Below are 23,878 nucleotides of genomic sequence, written 5' to 3'. Positions count from 1 at the left end.
TGGGTCCTATCAGGTCCTGTTGGGTTCTGCCATGTTCCATTGGGTTCTGTCATGTCCAATTGGTTTCCTTTGGGTTCCATTGGGTCCCATCAGGTCCTGTCATGTCCCTTCGGGTTCCTTTGGGTTCTGTTGGGTTCCATCGGGTTCCATTGGATTCCTTTGGGTTCCATCTGGTCCTATTGGGTTCTGCTGGGTTCCGTTGGGTTCCATCATGTCCCATTGGGTTCCTTTGGGTTCTGTTGGGTTCCATCACATCTCGTTGAGTTCCGTTGGGTTCTGTTGGGTTCTGTCTGGTCCGATTGGGTTCTATTGGGTTCAATCATGTCCCGTTGGGTTTCTTTGGGTTCTGTTGAGTTCCATCTGATCCCATTGAGTTCTGTTGGGTTCCATCATGTCCCTTTGGGTTCCGTTTGGTTCCGCTGGGTTCCGTTGGGTTCCATCACATCCCGTTGAGTTCTGTTGGGTTCTGTTTGGTTCTGTTGAGTTTCTTTGGGTCCGATTGAGTTCCTTTGGGTTGTGTTGCATTCCATCATCACGTCCCGTTTTGTTCTGTTGGGTTCTGTTGGGTTCCATCACGTCCCGTTTGGTTCCACTGGGTTCTGTTGGGTTCCATCATGCCCCGTTGGGTTCTTTTGGGTTCCATCACGTCCCGTTTGGTTCCACTGGGTTCTTTTGGGTTCCATCATGTCCCGTTTGGTTCCGTTGGGTTCTGTTGGGTTCCATCACATCCCGTTGGGTCCCGTTGGGTTCCACTGGGTTCTGTTGGGTTCCATCATGCCCCGTTGGGTTCTGTTGGGTTCCGTTGGGTTCTGTTGGGTTCCATCATGCCCCGTTGGGTTCCGCTGGGTTCTGTTGGGTTCCATTGGGTTCCATTGGGTTCTGTTGGGTTCCATCACGTCCTGTTGGGTTCTGTTGGGTTCCGTTGTGTTCCATCATGCCCCATTGGGTTCCGTTGGGTTCCGTTGGGTTCTGTTGGGTTCCATTGGGTTCTGTTGGGTTCTCTTGGGTTCCATCACATCCCATTGGGTCCCGTTGGGTCCCGTTGGGTTCTGTTGGGTTCCACCACATCCCGTTGAGTTCCGTTGGGTTCTGTTGGGTTCCATCATGCCCCGTTGGGTTCCGTTGGGTTCCGTTGGGTTCCGTTGGGTCCCACCATACCCCATTGGGTTCTGTTGGGCTCCATCACGTCCCGTTGGGGTCCCGTTGGGTTCTGTTGGGTTCAGTTGCGTTCCATCACATCCTGTTGGGTCCCGTTGGGTTCTGTTGGGTTCCACCACATCCCGTTGAGTTCCGTTGGGTTCTGTTGGGTTCCATCATGCCCCGTTGGGTTCCGCTGGGTTCCGTTGGGTCCCACCATACCCCATTGGGTTCTGTTGGGCTCCATCACGTCCCGTTGGGGTCCCGTTGGGTTCTGTTGGGTTCAGTTGCGTTCCATCACATCCTGTTGGGTCCCGTTGGGTTCTGTTGGGTTCCACCACATCCCGTTGAGTTCCGTTGGGTTCTGTTGGGTTCCATCATGCCCCGTTGGGTTCCGCTGGGTTCCGTTGGGTCCCACCATACCCCATTGGGTTCTGTTGGGCTCCATCACGTCCCGTTGGGGTCCCGTTGGGTTCTGTTGGGTTCAGTTGCGTTCCATCACATCCTGTTGGGTCCCGTTGGGTTCTGTTGGGTTCCATCACATCCCGTTGAGTTCCGTTGGGTTCTGTTGGGTTCCATCATGCCCCGTTGGGTTCCATTGGGTTCCGTTGGGTTCCGTTGGGTCCCACCATACCCCATTGGGTTCTGTTGGGCTCCATCACGTCCCGTTGGGGTCCCGTTGTGTTCCGTTGGGTTCAGTTGCGTTCCATCACATCCTGTTGGGTCCCGTTGGGTTCTGTCGCGTCCTGCCGCGTCCCGCCGCGTCCCGCCGCGTCCCCGCCACCTCGCCGCTCACGCCCGCGCCCCACAGCGTACCTGCTGCTGGGGGTCACGGGTGTCCTGCTGCTGGCCCAGACCTTCCGCCACGTGGCCGAGCTCCACGGCGTCCCCGGCACGGCGCCGGCGCCGGACGGCGACGCCGACGGCGAAGAAGGGGCCGGCTTGTTGGAGGGGACGAGGGACGGGGCCAAAGATGACCGGGGGGGGCACGTCAGCGCGTAGCAACGGTGGGGGGCACTGGGGATACTGGGGGGCACTGGGAGGGGGCACTGGAGATACTGGGGGGCACTGGGGATACTGGGGAGCACTGGGAGGGGACACTGGAGATACTGGGGGGCACTGGGAGGGGACACTGGAGATACTGGGGGGCACTGGAGATACTGGGGGGCACTGGGAGGGGACACTGGAGATACTGGGGGGCACTGGAGATACTGGGGAGCACTGGGAGGGGACACTGGAGATACTGAGGGGCACTGGGGATACTGGGGGGCACTGGGAGGGGACACTGGAGATACTGGGGGGCACTGGGAGGGGACACTGGGAGGGGAGACGCCACAATGAAGGGTCCCCAAAGGGGGTTGGGGTCAACGCCTTCGTTCTGTGGGTTTTGGGGGGGGGGTTTCCAATTTTTGGGAGGGGTCCCAGTGCCAAAAGGGTCCCAATTTTGGGGGGAGGGGGTTCCCTGTTCTGGGGGGAGGGTGGGGATATCTCAATTTTGGGGGGGGGAAATCCCAGTTCCATAGGGGTGGTCCCAATTCCATGGGGGGCGTTCCCAGTTCCTTTAAGGGGGGGGGGGTCTTACCTGCACCCCCCTCCCCAAAAAAAATGGGGAGCGTTCAAAAAACAGAACCCACCCAAAACTCCTTTTTTTTTTTTTTTATATAAAACCTTTATTCAGTAAAAATATGGGGAGGGGTCCCCAAATTCCCCCCTCCCCTTTTGTAAAGGGTGGGGGGGGGGGGTCACAACCACGAGGCTGAGTTGGGGAGGGGGGAGACACCCCCTTAATTTGGGGGGGGGGTAGAAATAAATCCCCCCCCCACCCACCCCCCCCAAAAAAAAAAAAAAAAAATCCCTTTATATTTCTTTTTTGTATTTTTTTGGATCGAAAACGAAGGCACGCAATAAATATGGGGAGGGGGCTTCAGGCGGGGGGGGGGCAGCGGGGGGGGTCCCGCGCCGGGGGGGTCCCGGGGGGGCACAGGCAGAGGAAGGAGCCGGGGGTGTTGAGGCAGCGCCCGGGGCGGCACGGCGGCGGGACCCCCGAACACTCGTCCACGTCTGGGGGGAGATTTGGGGTTAAAAGGGGGGAATTTGGGGAAATTTGGGGTTAAAAGGGGGGATTTGGGGTTAAAAGGGGGGATTTGGGGTTGAAAGGGGGGATTTGGGGAAATTTGGGGTTAAAAGGGGGGATTTGGGGGAAATTTGGGGTTAAAGGGGGATTTGGGGTTAAAAGGGGGGATTTGGGGAAATTTGGGGTTAAAGGGGGAATTTGGGGTTAAAAGGGGGGAATTTGGGGAAATTTGGAGTTAAAAGGGGAGGATTTGGGTATTGGGGCTGTGGGGGCACCCCCAAACACTCGTCCACGTCTGGGGGTGAAATTTGGGGTTAAAAGGGGGGATTTGGGGGAAATTTGGGGTTAAAAGGGGAGATTTGGGGTTAAAAATTGGAGATCTGGGGGAAATTTGGGGTTGAAAGGGGAAATTTGGGGTTTTAGGGGGAGATTTGGGGTTAAAAGGGGGAGATTTGGGGTTAAAAATGAGGATTTGGGGTTTTAGGGAAGATTTGGGGTTAAAAGGGGGAGATTTGGGGTTAAAAATGGGGATTTGAGGTTTTAGGGGAGATTTGGGGGAAATTTGGGGTTGAAAGGGGGATTTAGGGTTAAAAATGGGGGATTTGGGGTTTTAGGGGGAGGGGTCTCAGGGATTTTGGGGTTCTCCAGGGGTTTGGAACTATCAAAATTTAGGTTTTATTCCAATATTTGGGTTTTTCTCCAGGGATTTGGGGGATTTTGGGGAGGGGTCTCAGGGATTTTTCCGGGGATGGGTCTCAGGGATTTTTTGGGTTTTTCCAGGGGTTTGGAGCTCTCAAAATTTGGGGTTTATTTTCAACATTTAGGGTTTTTTTCAGGGATGTTGAGGTTTTTTTCCAGGGATTTCGGGGCTCTCAAGGTTTGGGTTTTTCCCCAGGGATTTGGGGGATTTTGGGGAGGGGGCTCAGGGATTTTGGGGAGGGGTCTCGGGGAATTTGGGCAGGGGTCTCAGGGATTTTTTTGGGTTTTTCCCCAGGGATTTGGGGGATTTTGGGGAGGGGTCTCGGGGATTTTGGGGAGGGGTCTCGGGGAATTTGGGCAGGGGTCTCAGGGATTTTTTTGGGTTTTTCCCCAGGGATTTGGGGGATTTTGGGGAGGGGTCTCAGGGATTTTTCCGGGGATGGGTCTCAGGGATTTTTTGGGTTTTTCCAGGGGTTTGGAGCTCTCAAAATTTGGGTTTATTTCCAATATTTGTTTTTTTTTCCAATATTTGGGTTTTTTTCCAGGGATTTCGGGGTTCTCAAGATTTGGGTTTTTCCCCAGGGATTTGGGGGATTTTGGGGAGGGGTCTCAGGGATTTTTTTGGGTTTTTCCAGGGGTTTGGAGCTCTCAAAATTTGGGGTTTTTTCCAATATTTGGGGTTTTTCCCCAGGGATTTCGGGGTTCTCAAGATTTGGGTTTTTCCCCAGGGATTTGGGGGATTTTGGGGAGGGGTCTCGGGGATTTTGGGGGGGGTCTCACCGAGGCAGTCGAGCCGGGCGGGCTCCAGGCGGAAGCCGGGGTCGCAGGCGCAGGTGAAGGCGTCGCCCAGGCGGACGCAGCGCCCATGGGTGCAGCCGCTGAGCACCCCGCACTCCTCCTGCCGCCACCCTAAATTGGGGAGGGGGCTTCAGAGACCCCCCAAAAAACCCAAAAAAAAAAAAACTAAAAAACCCCCCAAAAAAACCCAAAATACCAAAAAAAACCCCACCCAAAACCCGAAAAAAAACCCCAAAAATTCAAATTAATTCTCCTCCCCCTCTTTCAGGAATTCCTCCCGCGACCCTAAATTGGGGAGGGGGCTTCAGAGACCCCCCCAAAAACCCAAAAAAACCCCCAAAAAATCCCCCAAAAAAACCCCAAAAAAACAAAAAAAAACCCCACCCAAAACCTGACAAAAAAAACCACAAAACCCCAAAAATTCAAATTAATTCTCCTCCCCCTCTCCCAGGAATTCCTACCGTGACCCTAAATTGGGGAGGGGGCTTCAGAGACCCCCCCAAAAAACCCAAAAAAACCCCCAAAAAAATCCCCCAAAAAAACCCCAAAAAAACAAAAAAGACCCCACCCAAAACCTGATTAAAAAAACCACAAAACCCCAAAAATCCAAATTAATTCTCCTCCCCCTCTCCCAGGAATTCCTACCGTGACCCTAAATTGGGGAGGGGGCTTCAGAGACCCCCGAAAAACCAAAAAAAACCCCAAAAAAATCCCCCAAAAAAACCCCAAAAAACCAAAAAAAAAAAGCCACCCAAAACCTGATTAAAAAAAACACAAAACCCCAAAAATTCAAATTAATTCTCCTCCCCCTCTTTCAGGAATTCCTACCGCGACCCTAAATTGGGGAGGGGGCTTCAGAGACCCCCGAAAAACCAAAAATAAAACCCCAAAAAATCCCAAAAACTTGAAAAAAACAAAAAAACCAGAACCCCCCCAAAAACTCCCCCAAAAAACCCCAAAAATCCCTCCCCCGAAAAAAATCCCTGAAGCCTCCCCAAAATCTCCTCAAAATTCCCAAAATCTCAAAATTCCCAAAACCTCCGAAATTCCCCCGAAACTTCCAGAAAAATTTCCAAAATCCCTCCAAAAACCCCCCAAAAAAATCCCCAAATCCCCCCAAAACCTCCCCAAAATACCCCCCAAACTCCTCCAAAACCTCCCCAAAATTCCCAAAAATTCCCCAAATTCCCCCAAAATTTCTCAAAACCTCCCCAAAATTTCCCCAAAATCTTCCCAAAACTCATCCAAAAACTCCCCAAAATTCCCAAAAATTCCCCAAATTCCCCCAAAACCTCCCCAAAATCCTCCCAAAACTCCTCCAAAACTCCCCAAAATCCCCCCAAAACTCCCCAAAATTCCCAAAAAATTCCTCAAATTCTCCCAAAATTTCCCAAAACCTTCCCAATAATTCCCCAAATTCCCCCAAAATTTCCTAAAACCTCCCCAAAATCTTCCCAAAAATCCTCCAAAACTCCCCAAAATTCCCAAAAATTCCCCAAATTCCCCCAAGATTTCCCAAAATTCCCCCAAAATTCCCAAAAAATTCCCCAAATTCCCCCAAAAATCCTCCAAAACTCCCCAAAATTCCCAAAATTTCCCAAAACCTCCCCAATATTCCCAAAAATTCCCCAAATTGCCCCAAAATTCCCCCAAAATTTCCCCAAAATTCCCAAAAATTCCCCAAATTCCCCCAAAATTTCCCAAAACTCCAAAACTCCCCAAATTTCCCAAAAGTTCCCCAAATTCCCCCAAAACCTTCCCAAAAATCCCCCCAAAACTCTTCCAAAACTCCCCAAAATTCCGAAAAAAATCCCAAAATCCCCCCAAAACCTTCCCAAAAATCCCCCCAAAACCTCCCCAAAATTCCCCCAAAACCTCCCCAAAATCCCCCCAAAACTCCTCCAAAACTCCCCAAAATCCCCCCAAAAACTCCCCAAATTCCCCCAAAATTTCCCAAAACTCCCCAAAATTCCCAAAAATTCCCCAATTTCCCCCAAAACCTCCCCAAAATTTCCCCAAATCCCCCCAAAATTCCCCCAAAATTCCCCCAAAACCTCCCCCAAATCCCCCCAAAAATTCCCCAAATTCCCCAAAATCCCCCCAAACCCCCCCAAACCCCCCCCAAATTCCCCAACCCCCCCAAACCCCCCCCTGACCTTCCTCCTCCTCCTCCTCCTCGGGGGTCCCGAGGGCCTGGGGGCTCCAGGGGGGGTCCCCGCGGGGGTCGGGGGGCTCCAATCGGGGTCCCCTCCCCCGGGGGTCCCCAAAATCCGCCCCGCGAGGGGGGAGGGGCGGGGGGGGAGGGGCGTACAGGGGGTCCCCCAGCCCTGCCCCGCCCCCCCCGAAAGGGAAGGGCTCGTAGCGGGGGGGGGGGAACCCCCCAAAAAATTCGGGGGGACCCCCGTAAGGGAGGGGCCCGAATTGGGGGGGGGGGAGATGGGGGAAATTTGGGGAGGGGTCGTAGAGGGGGGGCAGCGGCGGGGGGGCGAAGTTTGGGGGTCGCAGGACGTTGCAGAGGAGCTCGAAGTCGTCTGGGGGGGGGGAAAAAATGGGGGGGTTGGGGGGGGACCCCGAAATTTGGGGAGGGGTCGCGGAATTGGGGGGGTTTGAGGGGGGTTTGGGGGGTTTTTAGGGGGTTGGGGGGATTTTTAGGGGGTTTTTGGGGGGGGTTTTGGGGGGTTTTTTGAGGGGTTTTGGGGGGTTTTTGGGGGGTTTTGGGGGATTTTTGGGGGGTTTTGGGGGATTTTGGGGGGTTTTGGGGGGGTTTGGGGGGTTTTGGGGGGATTTTTGGGGGGTTTTGGGGGATTTTGGGGGGTTTTGGGGGGTTTGGGGGAGTTTTGGGGGGATTTTTTGGGGGGTTTGGGGGATTTTTGGAGGGTTTGGGGGAGTTTTGGGGGGTTTTTTGGGGGGGATTTTTTGGGGGAGTTTTGGGGTTTTTTTGGGGGGGATTTTTTGGGGTTTTTTGGGGGGGTTTGGGGGGTTTTTTTGAGGGGTTATAGGGGGTTTTGGGGGGATTTTTGGGGGGTTTGGGGGGCTTTTGGGGGGGTTTTTTTGGGGGGTTTTTTGGGGGGGTTTTGGGGGGGTTTTGGGGGTTTTTTTGAGGGGTTTTGGGGGTTTTTTGGGAGGGGGTTGGGGGAGTTTTAGGGGGGTTTTTTGGGGGGGTTTGGGGGGTTTTTTGGGGGGGTTTTGGGGGGGTTTTGGGGTTTTTCTTGAGGGATTTTGGGGGGTTTTTGGGGTTTTTTTGGGGGATTTTTTGGGGTTTTTTGGGGGGATTTTGGGGGGGTTGGGGGATTTTTGGGGGGGTTTTTTGGGGGGATTTTTTGGGGTTTTTTGGGGGGGTTTGGGGGGTTTTTTTGAGGGGTTTTAGGGGGTTTTGGGGGGATTTTTGGGGGGTTTGGGGGGCTTTTGGGGGGTTTTTTTGGGGGGGTTTTTTGGGGGGTTTGGGGGAGTTTTGGGGGGTTTTTGGGGGGGGATTTTTTGGGTTTTTTTGGGGGGGTTTGGGGGGGTTTGTGGGGGTTTTTGGGGGAGGTTGGGGGAGTTTTGGGGGGTTTTTTGGGGGGGATTTTTTTGGGTTTTTTGGGGGGGTTTTGGGTTTTTTTTTTTTTGAGGGGTTTTGGGGGGTTTTTTGGGGGGTTTTCAGGGGATTTTGGGGGGGGTTGGGGGATTTTGGGGGGGTTTTTAGGGGATTTTGGGGGGTTTTTTGGGGGATTTTGGGGGGGTTTTGGGGGTTTTTTGGAGGGGTTTTGGGGGGGTTTGGGGGGGGTTTTGGGGGGGTTTTGGGGGTTTTTTTTGAGGGGTTTTGGGGGGTTTTTGGGGGGGTTGGGGGGATTTTTGGGGCGGTTTGGGGGAGTTTTGTGGGGTTTTTTTGGGGGGATTTTTTGGGGTTTTTTGGGGGTCCCACATCCCCCCAGTGCTCCCAGTTCCCTTTACTGGTCCCAGTCCCAGTCCACTCCCCGGGTTCAGGGCTGGATTTGGGGGTCCCGGGGCTGGATTTGGGGGGGGGTCACGAATTTGGGGGGGGGGTCCCGAATTTTGAGGGGGGGGGTCTCACCGGAGTGGGGGGCACGGTCCGGCTGTGCCCATTTTGGGGGTCCCACATCCCCCCAGTGCTCCCAGTTTCCTTTACTGGTCCCAGTCCCAGTCCACTCCCCGGGTTCAGGGCTGGATTTGGGGGTCCCAGGGCTGGATTTGGGGGTCCCGGGGCTGGATTTGGGGGGGTCCCGAATTTGGGGGGGGGTCTCACCGGAGTGGGGGGTGGGGCAGAGCGCGCACTCCATCCCCCCAGTGCTCCCAGTTCCCTTTACTGGTCCCAGTCCCAGTCCACTCCCCGGGTTCGGGGCTGGATTTGGGGGTCCCGGGGCTGGATTTGGGGGGGGTCCCGAATTTGGGGGGGGTCCCGAATTTTGGGGGGGGGTCTCACCGGAGTGGGGGGCACGGTCCGGCTGTGCCCATTTTGGGGGTTCCACATCCCCCCAGTGCTCCCAGTTCCCTTTACTGGTCCCAGTCCCAGTCCACTCCCCGGGTTCAGGGCTGGATTTGGGGGTCCCGGGGCTGGATTTGGGGGGTCCCGGGGTTGGATTTGGGGGGGGTCCCGAATTTGGGGGGGGGTCTCACCGGAGTGGGGGGCACGGTCCGGCTGTGCCCATTTTGGGGGTCCCACATCCCCCCAGTGCTCCCAGTTCCCTTTACTGGTCCCAGTCCCAGTCCACTCCCCGGGTTCAGGGCTAGATTTGGGGGGTCCCGGGGCTGGATTTGGGGGGGGGTCCCGAATTTGGGGGGGGGGTCCCGAATTTTGAGGGGGGGGGTCTCACCGGAGTGGGGGGCACGGTCCGGCTGTGCCCATTTTGGGGGTCCCACATCCCCCCAGTGCTCCCAGTTCCCTTTACTGGTCCCAGTCCCACGTTCGTTCCAGCCCCTTCCCCGCCCCGCTCGGGTTCGGGGCTGGATTTGGGGGGTCCCGGGGTTGGATTTGGGGGGGTCCCGAATTTTGGGGAGGGGTCTCACCGGAGTGGGGGGCGGGGCAGAGCGCGCACTCCATGCCCCACGCCTGCCCGTACAGGCAGCAGCACTCGGTGTAGGTCACCGGCGCCGCTCGCCGCGGCCGCCCGCACACCAGGTCCGGCCCCACCTCCTGCCAGCACACGGCCAGCGACCCCTCTGGGGGGCGGAAATTTGGGGAGGGGTCTTAATTTGGGGGTGGTGAACCCCAAAAATTCACCCCCGTTATAGGAAACCCCAAAAATCGCCGTTAATAGGGAAGTCAGGTAACCCCAAAATCCCCAGGTGACCCCAAAACCTCAGGTGAGCTCTGCCAGCACACGGCCACCGACCCCTCTGGGGGGCGGAAATTTGGGGAGGGGTCTTAATTTGGGGGTGCTGAACCCCAAAAATTCACCCCCGTTATGGGGAACCCCAAAAAAACGCCGTTAATAGGGAAGTCAGGTAACCCCAAAATCCCCAGGTGACCCCAAAACCTCAGGTGAGCTCTGCCAGCACACGGCCAGCGACCCCTCTGGGGGGCGGAAATTTGGGGAGGGGTCTTAATTTGGGGGTGCTGAACCCCAAAAATTCACCCCCGTTATGGGGAACCCCAAAAATCGCCATCATTTGAAACCCCAAGAAACGCCAAAATCCCCAGGTGACCCCAAAACCTCAGGTGAGCTCTGCCAGCACACGGCCACCGACCCCTCTGGGGGGCGGAAATTTGGGGAGGGGTCTTAATTTGGGGGTGCTGAACCCCAAAAATTCACCCCCGTTATGGGGAACCCCAAAAATCGCCGTGAATAGGGAAGTCAGGTAACCCCAAATCCCCAGGTGACCCCAAAACCTCAGGTGAGCTCTGCCAGCACACGGCCACCGACCCCTCTGGGGGGCGGAAATTTGGGGAGGGGTCTTAATTTGGGGGTGCTGAACCCCAAAAATTCACCCCCGTTATGGGGAACCCCAAAAAACGCCGTTAATAGGGAAGTCAGGTAACCCCAAATCCCCAGGTGACCCCAAAACCTCAGGTGAGCTCTGCCAGCACACGGCCAGCGACCCTCTGGGGGGCGGAAATTTGGGGAGGGGTCTTAATTTGGGGGTGCTGAACCCCAAAAATTCACCCCCGTTATGGGGAACCCCAAAAATCGCCATCATTTGAAACCCCAAGAAACGCCAAAATCCCCAGGTGACCCCAAAACCTCAGGTGAGCTCTGCCAGCACACGGCCAGCGACCCCTCTGGGGGGCGGAAATTTGGGGAGGGGTCTTAATTTGGGGGTGCTGAACCCCAAAAATTCACCCCCGTTATGGGGAACCCCAAAAAACGCCGTTAATAGGGAAGTCAGGTAACCCCAAAATCCCCAGGTGACCCCAAAACCTCAGGTGAGCTCTGCCAGCACACGGCCAGCGACCCTCTGGGGGGCGGAAATTTGGGGAGGGGTCTTAATTTGGGGGTGCTGAACCCCGAAAATTCACCCCCGTTATGGGGAACCCCAAAAATCGCCATCATTTGAAACCCCAGGAAACGCCAAAATCCCCAGGTGACCCCAAAACCTCAGGTGAGCTCTGCCAGCACACGGCCACCGACCCCTCTGGGGGGCGGAAATTTGGGGAGGGGTCTTAATTTGGGGGTGCTGAACCCCAAAACTCCCCTCCGAACTCCTCCTATCCCCTTTATACCCCCCTAAAACCCATCCTAAACTCCCAAACCCCCCCCTGAGCCCCCCCAAAACCCCTCCTAACCCCATTACACCCCCCAAACCCCTCTGTATCCCCCCAAACCAGGCCCCCCTCAACCCCCCGATATCGGGGACCCCCGAGCCCCCCAAAACCCTCCCTAAGCCCCCTAAATCCCCTCCTAACCCCGCTAAAACACATCCTAACCCCCCAAAACCCTCCCTAAGCCCCCCAAAACCCATCCTAAACCTCCCCAAAACCCCTCCTAACCCCTTTATACCCCCCAAAACCCTTCTGAATCCCCCCAAAACCCTTCTGAATCCCCCCAAAACCCCTCCTAACCCCCCCAAAACCCATCCTAACCCCCCTAAACCCCTCCTAACCCCCCCAAACCCCCCCTGAGCCCCCCAAAACCCCTTCCTAACCCTCCCAAAACCCCTCCTAACCCCCCCCAAAACCCCTCCTAACCCCATTACACCCCCCAAAACCCCTCTGTATCCCCCCAAACCAGGCTCCCCTCACCCCCCCCGATATCGGGGACCCCCGGGCCCCCCAAAACCCATCCTAAACCCCCCCAAAACCCCTCCTAACCCCCAAATCCCCTCCCAACCCCTTTATACCCCCCAAAACCCTTCTGAATCCCCCCAAAACTCCTCCTAACCCCCCCAAAACCCCTCCTAACCCCCCAAACCCCCTCCTAACCCCCCAAACCCCCTCCTAACCCTTTTATACCCCCCAAAACCCTTCTGAATCCCCCCAAAACTCCTCCTAACCCCCCCAAATCCCCTCCTAACCCTTTATACCCCCCAAAACCCTTCTGAATCCCCCCAAAACTCCTCCTAACCCCCCCAAAACCCCTCCTAACCCCCCAAACCCCCTCCTAACCCCCCAAATCCCCTCCTAACCCTTTTATACCCCCCAAAACCCTTCTGAATCCCCCCAAAACTCCTCCTAACCCCCCCAAATCCCCTCCTAACCCTTTATACCCCCCAAAACCCTTCTGAATCCCCCCAAAACCCCTCCTAACCCCCCCAAAACCCCATTATACCCCCAAACCCCCCCTGAGCCCCCCAAAACCCCTTCCTAACCCCCCCAAATCCCCTCCTAACCCCCCAAATCCCCTCCCAACCCCATTACACCCCCCAAAACCCCTCTGTATCCCCCCAAACCAGGCTCCCCTCACCCCCCCCGATATCGGGGACCCCCGAGCCCCCCAAAACCCACCCGGGCTGGAGTCGTTGGCCACGCAGCGGCGCTGGGAGGGGTCGAGGATGAGCGGGGGGGCGCAGGAGCAGAGGTAGGAGCCCACCGTGTTCACACAGAGCCCCCCCAAACACGGCTCGGCCTCGGCCGCCGCGCACTCGTCGTTGTCTGGGGGGGCAAAATTGGGGGGATTTGGGGGGTTTGGGGTGGTTTGGGGGGGATTTGGGGGGTTTTGGGGGGATTTGGGGGTTTGGGGGGGTTTTGGGGGGATTTGGGGGGATTTGGGGTGGTTTGGGGGGGATTTGGGGGGATTTGGGGTGGTTTGGGGGGATTTGGGGGGGATTTGGGGCGGTTTAAGGGGGGATTTGGGGGATTTGGGGGGTTTTGGGGGGGATTTGGGGGGTTTTGGGGTGGTTTGGGGGGGATTTGGGGGGATTTGGGGTGGTTTGGGGGGGTATTTGGGGTGGTTTGGGGGGATTTGGGGGGGATTTGGGGGGGATTTGGGGTGGTTTGGGGGGATTTGGGGGGGTTTGGGGGGGATTTGGGGTGGTTTGGGGGGGATTTGGGGGGTTTGGGGTCGGTTTTGGGGGGGATTGGGGGAGGTTTAAGGGGGGATTTGGGGGGTTTGGGGGTGGTTTGGGGGGATTTGGGGGGTTTTGGGGGGATTTGGGGTGGTTTTGGGGGGATTTGGGGTGGTTTGGGGGGGATTTGGGGAGATTTGGGGGGGATTTGGGGCGGTTTAAGGAGGGATTTGGGGAGGTTTTGGGGCGGTTTAAGAGGGGATTTGGGGGAGTTTGGGGGAGGTTTTGGGGGGGATTTGGGGGGTTTTGGGGTGGTTTGGGGGGGATTTGGGGGGATTTGGGGTGGTTTGGGGGGGTATTTGGGGTGGTTTGGGGGGATTTGGGGGGGATTTGGGGGGGATTTGGGGTGGTTTGGGGGGATTTGGGGGGGATTTGGGGAGGTTTTGGGGGGATTTGAGGTGGTTTGGGGGGGATTTGGGGCGATTTAAGGGGGATTTGGGGGGATTTGGGACGGTTTTAGGGGATTTGGGGGGATTTGGGGGGTTTTGGGGGGTATTTGGGGGGTTTGGAGCGGTTTTGGGGGGGATTTGGGGCGGTTTACGGGGGGATTTGGGGGGAGTTTTGGGGTGGTTTAAGGGGGATTTGGGGCGGTTTTAGGGGATTTGGGGCGATTTAGGGGGGATTTGGGGGGATTTGGGCGGTTTTGGGGCGATTTAAGAGGATTTGGGTGGAGTCTGGGGTGTTTCAGGTGAGTTTAGGGGCGGTTTGGGAAGGTTTAGAAGGATTTTGGGGTATAAGGTGACTTTAGACAGACACAGCCAGGTCCTGGCAGGTACAGACAGACACAGCCAGGTACAGACGGACACAGCCAGGTCCTGGCAGGTACAGACGGACACAGCCAGGTACAGACGGACACAGCCAGGTCCTGGCAGGTACAGACAGACACAGCCAGGTCCTGGCAGGTACAGACGGACACAGCCAGGTACAGACGGACACAGCCAGGTCCTGACAGGTACAGACGGACACAGACAGACACAGACGGACACAGCCAGGTCCTGGCAGGTACAGACGGACACAGCCAGGTACAGACAGACACAGCCAGGTCCTGGCAGGTACAGACGGACACAGCCAGGTCCTGGCAGGTACAGATGGACACAGCCAGGTCCTGGCAGGTACAGACAGACACAGACAGACACAGCCAGGTCCTGACAGGTACAGACGGACACAGCCAGGTACAGACGGACACAGACAGGTCCTGGCAGGTCCAGCCAGGTCCTGGCAGGTCCTGGCAGGTACAGACGGACACAGCCAGGTCCTGACAGGTCCTGGCAGGTACAGATGGACACAGCCAGGTCCTGGCAGGTACAGAAGGACACAGCCAGGTCCTGACAGGTACAGACGGACACAGACAGACACAGCCAGGTCCTGGCAGGTACAGACAGACACAGCCAGGTACAGACGGACACAGACAGGTCCTGGCAGGTACAGACAGACACAGACAGGTCCTGTCAGGTCCCGGCAGGTCCTGGCAGGTACAGATGGACACAGCCAGGTCCTGGCAGGTACAGATGGACACAGCCAGGTCCTGGCAGGTACAGAAGGACACAGCCAGGTCCTGACAGGTACAGACGGACACAGACAGACACAGCCAGGTCCTGGCAGGTACAGACGGACACAGCCAGGTACAGACAGACACAGCCAGGTCCTGGCAGGTACAGACGGACACAGACAGGTACAGACGGACACAGCCAGGTCCTGGCAGGTACAGACGGACACAGACAGGTCCTGGCAGGTCCTGGCAGGTACAGATGGACACAGCCAGGTCCTGGCAGGTACAGACGGACACAGCCACGTCCCGGCAGGTACAGCCAGGTCCTGGCAGGTCCCGGCAGGTCCCGGCCGGTCCTGGCAGCTGCAGGGGCTCACCCACGCACTGCAGGTGCTCCGGCTCGAAGTAGAAGCCGCTGGGGCAGAAGCAGCTGAAGGCGGCGGCGGCGTTGACGCAGAGCCCCCCCCGGCAGAGCGCGGGCCCGAACAGCGAGCACTCGTCCACGTCTGGGGGCACCCCAAAATCACAGGGGCACCCCAAAATCACAGAGACACCCCCCAAGTCACAGAGACACCCCCAGAGTCACAGGGACCCCCCCAAAGTGACAGGGACCCCCCCACTCAGGGACCCGCCCAGGAACAAAGGAGGGACTCCCAAAGTAAACAGGGACACCCCAAAATCACAGGGGCACCCCAAAATCACAGAGACACCCCCCAAGTCATAGAGACACCCCCCAAATCACAGAGACACCCCCAGAGTCACAGGGACCCCCCCAAAGTCACAGGGACGCCCCCAAAGTGACAGGGACCCCCCGGCAGAGCGCGGGCCCGAACAGCGAGCACTCGTCCACGTCTGGGGGCACCCCAAAATCACAGGGGGACCCCAAAATCACAGAGACACCCCACAAATCACAGAGACACCCCCAAAATCACAGGGACACCCCCAAAATCACAGGGACACCCCCAAGGTGACAGGGAGCACCCCCAAAGTGACAGAGACACCCCCAAAATCACAGGGACACCCCCAAGGTGACAGGGAGCACCCCCAAAATCACAAGGACACCCCAAAAATCACAGGGATGCCCCCAAAATAACAGGGACACCCCCAAAATCACAGGGAACACCCCCAAAATCACAAGGACACCCCCAAAATCACAGGGACACCCCCAAGGTGACAGGGAGCACCACCAAAATCACAAGGACACCCCCAAAATCACAGTGACACCCCCAGAGTGACAGAGACCCCCCCAAAATCACAGGGACACCCCCAAAATCACAGGGACACCCCCAAGGTGACAGGGAGCACCCCCAAAATCACAAGGACACCCCCAAAATCACAGGGACACCCCCAAAGTGACAGAGACCCCCCCAAAATCACAAGGACACCCCCAAAATCACAGGGACACCCCCAAGGTGACAGGGAGCACCCCCAAAATCACAAGGACACCCCCGAAATCACAGGGACACCCCCAAAGTGACAGAGACCCCCCCAAAATCACAGGGACACCCCCAAGGTGACAGGGAGCACTCCCAAAATCACAAGGACACCCCCAAAATCACAGGGACACCCCCAAGGTGACAGGGAACACCCCAAAAATCACAGGGACACCCCAAAGTGACAGAGACCCCCCAAAATCACAGGGACACCCCAAAAATCACAGGGATGCCCCCAAAATAACAGGGACACCCCTAAAATCACAGGGAACACCCCCAAAATCACAAGGATACCCCCAAAATCACAGGGACACCCCCAAGGTGACAGGGAGCACCCCCAAAATCACAGGGACACCCCCAAGGTGACAGGGAACACCCCCAAAATCACAGGGACACCCCCAAAATCACAGGGACACCCCCAAGGTGACAGGGAGCACCCCCAAAATCACAAGGACACCCCCAAAATCACAGGGACACCCCCAAATCACAAGGACACCCCCAAGGTGACAGGGAGCACCCCCAAAATCACAAGGACACCCCCAAAATCACAGGGACCCCCCAAAAATCACCTGGGGGGGCCCAGACTCACCTGTGGGGGGACCCTGGGGGGTCTCGGGGACACGGCCAGGCCCATGGGGACACAGGGACAGGTGAGCCTCTGGGGGGGGGGGGAATGGGGGGGTCAGGGACCCCAAAATTCTGCCCAGGACCCCCCCAAAATTCTGTTTGGGCCCCCCCAGCCCCTTTGTCTTTTCCACGCCCTGAATCTGCCCCAATCGGTTTTTGGGGAGTCCCAAATCTGCCCCAAATTCACCCCAAATCCACCTCAAATGGACCCCAAATGCCACCTCAAGGTTTTTTGGGGTGTCCCTCACCTGTGCCAGGTGTGGGGTAGGGCTGGGCAGGGCACTGAGCCCCCCAGGCCCACCCCAAATCCACCCTAAATCCACCCCAAATCCACCTCATTCCCCAAATCCGCCCTAAATCCCACCCCAAAGCTTTTTGGGGTATCCCAGGGGTCCCAAATCCCACCCCAAATGTTTTTGGGGTGTCCCTCACCTGTGCCAGGTGTGGGGCAGGGCTGCCCGGGGCACTGAGCCCCCCGTGCCCACCCTAAATCCACCCTAAATCCACCCCAAATCCACCTCATTCCCCAAATCCACCCTAAATCCCACCCCAAAGCTTTTTGGGGTATCCCAGGGATCCCAAACCCCACCCCAAATGTTTTTGGGGTGTCCCTCACCTGTGCCAGGTGTGGGGCAGGGCTGCCCGGGGCACTGAGCCCCCCAGGCCCACCCCAGGGTGCAGCAGCACTGCGGGCGGGTGACGTTCGGGGCCAGGACCCCGCAGGCCCTACTGAAGCACGAGGACACCCCAAAATCCCCGGGCGGGGTGTGGGGCGGGATTTCGGGGGGTTGGGGTCTGATTTGGGGTCCGATTTCGGGGCTTTGGGGTCTGATTTCGGGGGTATGGGGTCTGATTTCGGGGGTATGGGGTCTGATTTGGGGGGGTTGGGGTCTGATTTGAGGGGTTTGGGGTCTGATTTCGGGGGTTTGGGGTCTGATTTGGGGGGGTTGGGGTCTGATTTCGGGGGTATGGGGTCTGATTTCGGGGGGTTGGGGTCTGATTTGGGGGGGTTGGGGTCTGATTTCGGGGGTATGGGGTCTGATTTCGGGGGTTTGGGGTCTGGTTTGGGGTATTTGGGGTCTGGTTTGGGGGTTTTGTGGGGTTTGGGGTCTGGTTTGGGGTATTTGGGGTCTGGTTTGGGGGTTTTGTGGGGTTTGGGGTCTGGTTTGGGGTATTTGGGGTCTGGTTTGGGGTATTTGGGGTCTGGTTTGGGGTATTTGGGGCCGGATTTGGTCGGCGTTCGGGGGGTTCTGGGGGATTTGGGGTGGCTGGGGTCTGGTTTGGGGGTCCTGGGGGATTTGGGGGATCTGGGGGGTCGGGAGGGCCCCGCAGCGGCCGGTGACGGGGTCGAACTCCTGCCGGGAGTCGGGGCACAGGCACAGGAAGGAGCCCTCGACGTTCTCGCAGCGCTCGGCCCCGCAAACCCCGCGGAGCGTCTGGCACTCGTCCACGTCTGCGGGGTTGGGGGTTTGGGGGGTTTGGGGGATTTGGGGTTTGGGGGGTTTGGGGTTGGGGATTTGGGGGATTTGGGGTTGGGAATTTGGGGGTTTGGGGGGTTTGGGGGATTTGGGGTTTGGGGGGTTTGGGGTTGGGGATTTGGGGGATTTGGGGTTGGGAATTTGGGGGTTTGGGGGGTTTGGGGGATTTGGGGTTGGGGATTTGGGGTTTGGGGGGTTTGGAGTTGGGAATTTGGGGGTTTGGGGGGTTTGGGGTTGGGGTTGGGGATTTGGGGGGTTTGGGGTTGGGGGATTTGGGGTTGGGGATTTGGGATTTGGGGGATTTGGGGGATTTGGGGGATTTGGGGGATTTGGGGTTGGGGATTTGGGGTTTGGGGGTTTGGGGTTGGGGATTTGGGGTTTGGGGTGTTTGGGGTTGGGGATTTGGGGTTTGGGGGATTTGGGGTGTTTGGGGGATTTGGGGTTGGGGATTTGGGGTTTGGGGGATTTGGGGTTTGGGGGATTTGGGGGGTTTGGGGTTGGGGATTGGGGGGATTTGGGGTTGGGGATTTGGGGTTTGGGGGATTTGGGGTTGGGGATTTGGGGTTTGGGGTTGGGGATTTGGGGGTTTGGGGTTGGGGATTTGGGGGATTTGAGGGGTTTGGGGTTGGGGATTTGGGGTTTGGGGTTGGGGATTTGGGGGTTTGGGGGGTTTGGGGTTGGGGATTTGGGGGATTTGGGATTGGGGATTTGGCGTTTGGGGGGTTTGGGGGATTTGGGGTTGGGGATTTGGGGGATTTGGGGTTTGGGATTTGGGGTTTGGGGGGTTTGGGGTTGGGGATTTGGGGGGTTTGGGGTTGGGGATTTGGGGGATTTGGGGTTGGGGGTTTGGGGGGTTTGGGGGATTTGGGGTTGGGGATTTGAGGTTTGGTGGATTTGGGGTTGGGGATTTGGGGTTTGGGGTTGGGGATTTGGGGGATTTGGGGTTGGGGATTTGGGGGATTTGAGGGGTTTGGGGTTGGGGATTTGGGGTTTGGGGTTGGGGATTTGGGGGTTTGGGGGGTTTGGGGTTGGGGATTTGGGGGATTTGGGATTGGGGATTTGGGGTTTGGGGTTGGGGATTTGGGGGGTTTGGGGGGTTTGGGGTTGGGAATTTGGGGGATTTGGGGTTGGGAATTTGGGGAATTTGGGGTTGGGAATTTGAGGTTTGGGGGGTTTGGGTTGGGGATTTGGGGTTTGGGGGGTTTGGGGTTGGGGTTGGGGATTTGGGGTGTTTGGGGTTGGGGATTTGGGGTTTGGGGGATTTGGGGATTTGGGGGATTTGGGGTGTTTGGGGGATTTGGGGTTTGGGGGATTTGGGGTTGGGGATTTGGGGTTTCGGGGATTTGGGGTTGGGGATTTGGGGTTTGGGGTTGGGGATTTGGGGGTTTGGGGTTGGGGATTTGGGGGATTTGAGGGGTTTGGGGTTGGGGATTTGGGATTTGGGGTTGGGGATTTGGGGGTTTGGGATTGGGGATTTGGCGTTTAGGGGGTTTGGGGGGTTTGGGGTTGGGGATTTGGGGGGTTTGGGGGATTTGGGGTTGGGGATTTGGGGGCTTTGGGGTTGGGAATTTGAGGTTTGGGGGGTTTGGGGTTAGGGTTGAGGATTTGGGGTTTGGGATTTGGGGTTTGGGGGATTTGGGGTTTGGGGGGTTTGGGGGATTTGGGGTTGGGGATTTGGGGGATTTGGGGTTGGGGATTTGGGGGATTTGGGGTTGGGGATTTGGGGTTTGGGGGGTTTGGGGGATTTGGGGTTGGGGATTTGGGGGATTTGGGGTTTGGGATTTGGGGTTTGGGGGGTTTGGGGTTGGGGATTTGGGGTTTGGGGGGTTTGGGGTTGGGGATTTGGGGTTTGGGGGTTTGGGGTTGGGGATTTGGGGGATTTGGGGTTGGGGATTTGGGGGTTTGGGGGGTTTGGGGGATTTGGGGTTGGGGATTTGGGGGTTTGGGGGATTTGGGGGTTTTGGGGTTGGGGATTTGGGGTTTGGGGTTGGGGATTTGGGGTTTGGGGGGTTTGGGGTTGGGGTTGGGGATTTGGGGGTTTGGGGGGTTTGGGGGATTTGGGGTTGGGGATTTGGGGGATTTGGGGTTGGGGATTTGGGGGTTTGGGGGGTTTGGGGTTGGGGTTGGGGATTTGGGGGATTTGGGGTTGGGGATTTGGGGGGTTTGGGGTTTGGGATTTGGAATCTGGGATTTGGGGTGGGAATGGGGACACAGGGACAGGGATTTGGGTGTCCCCAGGGTGGATGGCCGTGTCCCCAGGTTTGGTGGCCATGTCCCCAGGGTGGTGGCCGCGTCCCCAGGGTGGTGGCCGTGTCCCCAGGGTTGGTGGCCATGTCCCCAGGGTGGGTGGCCGTACCCACGCAGTGGTGGCCGTGCCGGGGTCGCAGGGATTGGGATGGGATGGGAATGGGGACACAGGGACTGGGATTTGGGTGTCCCCAGGGTGGTGGCCGTGTCCCCAGGGTGGGTGGCCGTACCCACGCAGTGGTGGCCGTGTCGGGCGGTCTCGTAGCCGGGGTCGCAGGCGCACTGGAAGGAGCCGGGCAGGTTGTGGCAGGTGGCGTGGGCACCGCACAGGGTCCCGTTGGAGCACTCGTCCACGTCTGGCACGGGGTGGGACGAGGGGTTGGGGACATCCCGAGGTCCTTGGCCACCCCCAGGGCTGGCCTTTGTCCCCCTGTGTCCCCAGCCCAGTCCCCATGTCCCCATGTCCATCCCTATGTCCATCCGTGTCCCTGTGTCCCTGTGTCCCCATGTCTATCCCCGTGTCCATCCCTGTCCCCATGTCCCCGTGTCTCCATGTCCATCCCTGTCCCCATGTCCCCATGTCCATCCCTGTGTCCATCCCTGTCCCTGTGTCCATCCCTGTGTCCATTCCTGTCCCCATGTCCCCATTCCCATCCCCGTTCCCATTCCCATCCCAGTTCCTGTGTCCCCAGCCCAGTCCCCATATCCCAAATCCTGATCCCATATCCCAAGTCCCCATCCTAATCCCAAATCCCAAATCCCATATCCCATATCCCATATCCCATATCCCATATCCCATATCCCATATCATCTCATATCCCATATCCCATATCCCATATCCCATTTCCTAACCCCATATCCCATACCCCAACCCCATATCCCATATTCCATATCCCATATCCCATATTCCATATCCCATATTCCATATCCCATATCCCAATCCCATATCCCAATCCCATATCCCAAATCCCAAATCCCAAATCCCAAACCCCAATCCCAACCCCTCACCGAGGCAGTCGCCGCCGTCTCCGGGCCGGAATCCCGGCTGGCACTCGGGCACGCAGCGATAGGAGCCCGGAATGTTCTCGCAGCGCTGCGCCCCGCACAGCCCGGCCCCGTACTCCTGGCACTCGTCCACGTCTGGGGTCGGGGACGTCGGGATGGGGACATGGAATGGGGACATGGAATGGGGACATGGAATGGGGACATGGAATGGAGACATGGGGATGGGGACATGGGGATGGGGACGTGGAATGGGGACGTGGAATGGGGACATGGGGATGGAGACATGGAATGGGGACATGGGGATGGGGACATGGGGATGGAGACATGGGGATGGGGACATGGAATGGGGACATGGGGATGGAGACATGGGGATGGGGACATGGAATGGGGACATGGAATGGGGACATGGGGATGGGGACATGGGGATGGGGACATGGAATGGGGACATGGGGATGGGGACATGGGGATGGGGACGTGGAATGGGGACATGGAATGGAGACATGGAATGGGGACATGGGGATGGGGACATGGGGATGGAGACATGGGGATGGGGACATGGAATGGGGACATGGGGATGGAGACATGGGGATGGGGACATGGAATGGGGACATGGAATGGGGACATGGGGATGGGGACATGGGGATGGGGACATGGAATGGGGCATTGGGATGGGGACATGGAATGGGGACATGGGGATGGGGATATCGGGATGGGGACATGGAATGGGGACACGGAATGGGGCATTGGGATGGGGACATGGGGATGGGGACATTGGGATGGGGATATCGGGATGGGGACATGGAATGGGGACATGGGGATGGGGACATGGGAATGGGGACATGGAATGGGGACATGGGGATGGGGACATGGGGATGGGGACATGGAATGGAGACATGGGGATGGGGACATGGAATGGGGACATGGAATGGGGCATTGGGATGGGGACATGGAATGGGGACATGGGGATGGGGACATGGAATGGAGACATGGGGATGGGGACATGGGGATGGGGACATGGAATGGGGATATCGGGATGGGGACATGGAATGGGGACATTGGGATGGGGACATGGGGATGGGGACATGGGGATGGGGATATCGGGATGGGGACATGGGAATGGGGACATGGAATGGGGACATGGGAATGGGGACATGGGGATGGGGACATGGAATGGGGACACGGAATGGGGCATTGGGATGGGGACATGGGGATGGGGACATTGGGATGGGGATATCGGGATGGGGACATGGAATGGGGACATGGAATGGAGACATGGAATGGGGACATGGAATGGGGATATCGGGATGGGGACATGGGGATGGGGACATGGGGATGGGGACATCCAGAACCTGGGAGCAGCCTCTGGACCATCCCAGTCCCTGTGTCCATCCCAGTCCCGATGTCACCATTCCCATGCCAGTCCCCATTCCCATCTGGTCTCCCAATCCCATCCCAGTCCCGATACACTCATATCCCCATTTCCAGCCCAATCCCAATGTCCCCGTTCCCATCCCAGTCCCGATACACCCATATCCCGATTTCCATCCCAATCCCAATGCCAAATCCCTAACCCCAATCCCTCACCGAGGCAGTCGCCTCTGTCTCCGGGCCAGAATCCCAGCTGGCACTTGGGATCAATCCCATATCCCAATCCCATATCCCATATCCAAAATCCTATATCTCAATCCCAAACCCCAATCCCAATCCCTCACCGAGGCAGTCGCCGCCGTCTCCGGACCGGAATCCCGGCTGGCACTTGGGATCAATCCCATATCCCAATCCCATATCCCATATCCCAATCCCATATCCCAATCCCAAATCCCAATCCCAATCCCAGTCCCTCACCGAGGCAGTCGCCGCCGTCTCCGGGCCGGAATCCCGGCTGGCACTTGGGATCAATCCCATATCCCAAATCCCATATCCCAATCCCATATCCCATATCCCAATCCCATATCCCAAATCCCAATCCCAAACCCCAATCCCAGTCCCTCACCGAGGCAGTCGCCGCCGTCTCCGGGCCGGAATCCCGGCTGGCACTCGGGCACGCAGCGATAGGAGCCCGGAATGTTCTCGCAGCGCTGCGCCCCGCACAGCCCGGCCCCGTACTCCTGGCACTCGTCCACGTCTGGGGTTGGGGACGTCGGGATGGGGACATGGGATGGGGACGTGGAATGGGGACATGGAATGGAGACATGGAATGGGGACATGGGGATGGGGACATGGGGATGGGGACATGGAATGGGGACATGGAATGGGGACATGGAATGGGGCATTGGGATGGGGACATGGGGATGGGGACATTGGGATGGGGACATGGAATGGGGACATGGGGATGGGGACATGGAATGGGGACATGGAATGGGGCATTGGGATGGGGACATGGGGATGGGGACATTGGGATGGGGACATGGGGATGGGGACATGGAATGGGGACATGGAATGGGGCATTGGG

At 57.6% G+C, this 23,878-nt stretch overlaps 1 protein-coding gene across 1 annotated transcript in view; it reads right to left on the bottom strand.

The window, feature by feature from the left end:
- Positions 1-2,769: 2,769 nt before the first annotated feature.
- Positions 2,770-23,878, bottom strand: part of LTBP4 (latent transforming growth factor beta binding protein 4) — a 53,664-nt gene continuing 32,555 nt past the window's right edge. The window contains 12 exon segments of the mRNA XM_085564734.1: positions 2,770-3,198; positions 4,691-4,819; positions 6,865-7,239; positions 9,713-9,865; positions 12,588-12,734; positions 15,014-15,142; positions 16,659-16,727; positions 17,129-17,305; positions 17,307-18,149; positions 20,652-20,777; positions 21,430-21,561; positions 23,420-23,551. Of these exon segments, the coding sequence (XP_085420860.1) occupies positions 3,062-3,198; positions 4,691-4,819; positions 6,865-7,239; positions 9,713-9,865; positions 12,588-12,734; positions 15,014-15,142; positions 16,659-16,727; positions 17,129-17,305; positions 17,307-18,149; positions 20,652-20,777; positions 21,430-21,561; positions 23,420-23,551 (2,549 nt within the window). The 3' untranslated portion in view covers positions 2,770-3,061.

The sequence above is a fragment of the Lonchura striata genome, chromosome 34 (genome assembly GCF_050655825.1).
Source record: "Lonchura striata isolate lonStrDom1 chromosome 34, ASM5065582v1, whole genome shotgun sequence".
Classification (NCBI taxonomy): domain Eukaryota; kingdom Metazoa; phylum Chordata; class Aves; order Passeriformes; family Estrildidae; genus Lonchura; species Lonchura striata.
The sequence above is the reverse complement of the archived record's forward strand: the minus strand, read 5'-3'. Positions and strand labels throughout refer to the sequence as shown.